At 46.9% G+C, this 3867-nt stretch overlaps 1 protein-coding gene across 1 annotated transcript in view; it reads left to right on the forward strand.

Moving 5' to 3' along the window:
* Positions 1–519: 519 nt before the first annotated feature.
* The window catches only part of RAB11A (RAB11A, member RAS oncogene family), a 9965-nt gene continuing 6617 nt past the window's right edge, over positions 520–3867 (forward strand). The window contains exons 1-3 of the mRNA XM_014518261.2: positions 520–543; positions 759–840; positions 2727–2922. Of these exons, the coding sequence (XP_014373747.2) occupies positions 520–543; positions 759–840; positions 2727–2922 (302 nt within the window). The remainder of the gene's footprint in view (positions 544–758; positions 841–2726; positions 2923–3867) is intronic.

Below are 3867 nucleotides of genomic sequence, written 5' to 3' on the forward strand. Positions count from 1 at the left end.
CCACAACCGACAAGCACCAGGGAGACAACTAAGGATGCCTAGGGACAGTGTCGGCACAAGAATAAGTTGACACGAGCTGGAAATCGGAAGAACATCTCTGACTAGCAATGTTCTTCCACAGCCTTCTAGTCACAAAGGATATTGGGGGGCACGGGGAATAAAGTTAGTGTTAAGAGACTCCGTGATCACAACATGGAGAACCGTTTCCCTTTCAGAAACTGATTCCCTCGGTAGCAGGGGCTTCTACTGTGTCCTGTTCAGCCCAAAGGAGTTGGATGCTCGGGGAGGGAAGGAGAACTGTCGTGGCTGTGTGAGGAAGGGCAGCAACTTGCTGAAGTGTTGCATTTATTCCTCTTTATGCCACGGATAAAAAAGGTTGGCCTAATTGCACAATTTATTTTCAAAAGTTAATAATTTTGCTTTTACTGTGCCTCTATCTGTCAGAGCGACCTTGGGTTTGTGCTGACCTTGAGGAGTTCCTATGGCCTCCCTCAAGTGGTGCTGGATTGGCCCGGTTACATGGAGAAGGTGTCAGGAATTGATGTAGCCAGAGTTTATGGAAAAACCTGAGTCTGCCTATTTAATAGCGAAACAGCCTACAGAGTTTTGATGGGGTACCAGTTAGACATCAGTGTGACTGGCTCTCACAAGGGCTGAGCAGCAAACATTTGGATACCTAGGCGTTCGGACATTTGGGTATCCTAGGGGTTCTCTTCTAACTTTACTTTGTACCAGATGCTATGTGAGACTTCGCTTAGGAGGGATTGAAAGGTTCTCCTTCCCCGTCTCCTCTTGGAGGTGTGAGATCTCCCGGTGGCTTCATAATTTCCTGGCTGACAGGTGGGTCCCAAACACTTCAAGGCAGTATTGATACCCATGCAATTAAACAACGTGTGCTTTGCACTTACGTTGTTATAGTCCTGCACCTCCTCACATTTAGCTGTGTAAGCACAACTGAAAACTCAACAGGACCGAGCTGTCAGTTTGACTAACCGACACATTTTTTTCTGGATCAAATGTACCTGTGTATCACCAGTTTGCAAATGGTCAACAGACACCAGGTATGTTTGTGCAGAGCCACTCTGTGTGCTGCATACAACTTCTGCAGCTTGGCAGGCTTCTTGCTGAGTCAGCTGGCAAAGGAAGTCAGAAGGATATTAGTTTTGCTGAAGTTCTCCCACTAAGGCGATTCTTCAGGCAAGCGTTGGCTTTGATTTTTGTGGCAAGGGGGTAGCTTGGAAGGTGCTTTGTTGGTGGAGTAGCCTTTTGATGACTTCTACTTGCCAGAGTTGCTATGCATTATTTAAACGCACAGAAGACTGTGCAGGGTGACGGCTGTGTTAATCTACAGCAGTAGTGAATTCTTTTCCCCCCTTCGCAAACCTAGGACTCAGCAGGGATTTTTTTGGGGGGTGGGCGGGATCGAAGCCTTGTTTAATAAAACCGTTTCACCCGGATCTTTGTCTTGGGACAGTGCTGCTGTGCTTCTGAAGGCTTTCTCAGCCTTGCTTCTGCTGCCGCATCCCAGCTTCTTGCTGCAGGACAGCTAAATCTGTGGCACTGAGAGCAAATATGCCTTTTTTAGAAAGATGCTAACAATATAATTTTTGACATTTAAGCGTGAGCTCTCCTTTGCTGCGACTGCCCCTGACTTGCTGCCAGCTCTGTAAAGGTTATCGGCCTTCCTCTTTTGGCTCTCATGTATCCTCCATTTATTTTCCCTGTTATCAGTCCGGTACCTTATCTCTGACAGGGCATGTGATCCTCCAGCCGGGCCATTGTTGCTGCTGTGAATCAAAGGTGCGGTATGAATGTGCCGCTTCCTTATCCCGGGTGCGAGCCTTCTGGTTATAGTTAAATCAATACGTTTAAACTTGACAATATAGCACGCTCCAAATTGCCCTCCCAAGACTGCTCATTCCTCAGAGTTGGATTTTGGCTCTTTGCTCGTCTATCTGCTTTCCGTCATAGGCGCGACCACAGCTGAATCTCCAAGCCAGCTCATCTGAGCACTGGCCTTATCGGAGGTTTCAGGGAGTGGGGGGAAATGCCAGCTCGAAGCTATCTTCCTGCTCCGCTGATTCTGGAGCTGGGCAAAGGCCAAACTGGCCCTCAATCTAACTTCCAGGCCTGCACTCAGTTCTGCCGGGCGCTGGTCCGCCGCAGAGTCTGGCTGAACTGCAGCCTGCTGCGGCTTTGCCCCCGGGTCCAAGAGGGTGATGTGAGGCTGACCACCTTGCGTCTTGCCACCCCAAGATTTCTGAGGCTTTGCTGTTGGAGGGCTTTCGGTCCTTCTGCCTTATCAGAAGGCACGAAAGGTGTTGTGGGGGTGGGAGAGCAGAGACTGACCCTCGTGGACTTCTGCTACATCTTGCACAGGAACAGCAGGCTCCAGCCTCCTCGTTTTAAGAAGAAATCGAAGTGGTGACCTTCTGTGAGGTCCTCCAGCTGCTGTAGCAAGAGCCATTTTCTCTGGGGAAACCTACGGTTTTTTTCCCTGCTTTGCCTGAGTGCAGGGTAAAATGTGAAGCCAGATCCTTTCCAAATGGTGGATTTGGCACCTCTGCTCCTGGAACAAAGTGGAGAGGTAAAACCAAGCTACTGAGTGTGGTTTTTCCGGTATGTTGTTTTGAAGAGGAATAAGGTACCTGAATTAAGTGCATTGCAGACAACCTCCAGAGTACTCTGAGTCTGATTCTGGTCTTTTTTTTTTGTCTTTTTTTTAGTTGTCCTGATTGGAGACTCTGGAGTAGGCAAGAGTAACCTTTTGTCGCGATTTACCCGCAATGAGTTTAACTTGGAAAGCAAAAGCACCATTGGAGTGGAGTTTGCCACAAGAAGTATTCAGGTCGATGGGAAGACAATAAAGGCACAGATATGGGACACAGCAGGACAGGAACGATACCGAGCCATAACGTCCGCGTAAGTGTTAAGACTATGCAAATCCTTTGTGGCCCAAACCAATGTGGATCTAGAACTTCTTTACTCTCCAGCGCGTCAGAACAAGGCCACTTGGTTTCACTTGTTGAGTATTCCTGAGTTTGAGACAGATTAGGTTTAAAAGTCCACTTTGGGCTAATGAATGCTAAAAAAACAAACAAACTGCATCTAAGTAACATATAAGCACTGGTATTTTCTGGCTTATCTTAATGGGTTGTCATATCCTTGGCCTGTAAGTATGGTGGGAGGATGTTACAATTACCCGACTCCCGTTTTTTAGGAGTAACTTTTTTGTCTATTTATGAAGTCCTGGTAAGTGTGGCCCCTTCCAGATGCCTTGTGTTTCTGGGGAAAGTGAAAATCTTCATTACAATTAATCTTAATATAGGGAATATGGGACATCCATGCATTATAAATCATCTATAACACCCACAATGTAAGTATGGAGGAGGCCTGTCTGGCAGTCAGTTTCTTTTCTTTTAAAAGGACTGGAACTGGGACATGCAGATTCCAGTTTGCCAGGTAGAACGACCCCGGCAAGTCACTAGCCTGTTTCTTTGTCAGTTGGATACTACCTGCCTACTGTGTAGAAGCAGCTCTGAGAGACCCATTTAAGTAGAAACTATTTTTAACCCACTTGTAAGATTTAACTCCACTGGGGTTTTGTCAGCTTTAACCTAAAAAGGACACCCCTGGGATGCAGTAGCAGAATACGTTGGTTATGCTGCATCTGTGGCTAGTCAGAAAAGGAGTCTGGTGGAAGCTGGCCGACAGTAAGGGAGACAAAAATGGTAGAATCTGGTTTGCTTGTTGCAGAACAAATGTGCAAGTTGCTTTAGTCCTAATAGAAGGCCAGTTCTGGTAATTCATGTAGGGAAGGGACTGCCATGTAGTAACAAGGTAGTAGCCTCTGATTTGTCCTTTCAG

This window comes from Alligator sinensis, unplaced genomic scaffold, assembly GCF_000455745.1.
Source record: "Alligator sinensis unplaced genomic scaffold, ASM45574v1 scaffold210_2, whole genome shotgun sequence".
Lineage (NCBI taxonomy): Eukaryota > Metazoa > Chordata > Crocodylia > Alligatoridae > Alligator > Alligator sinensis.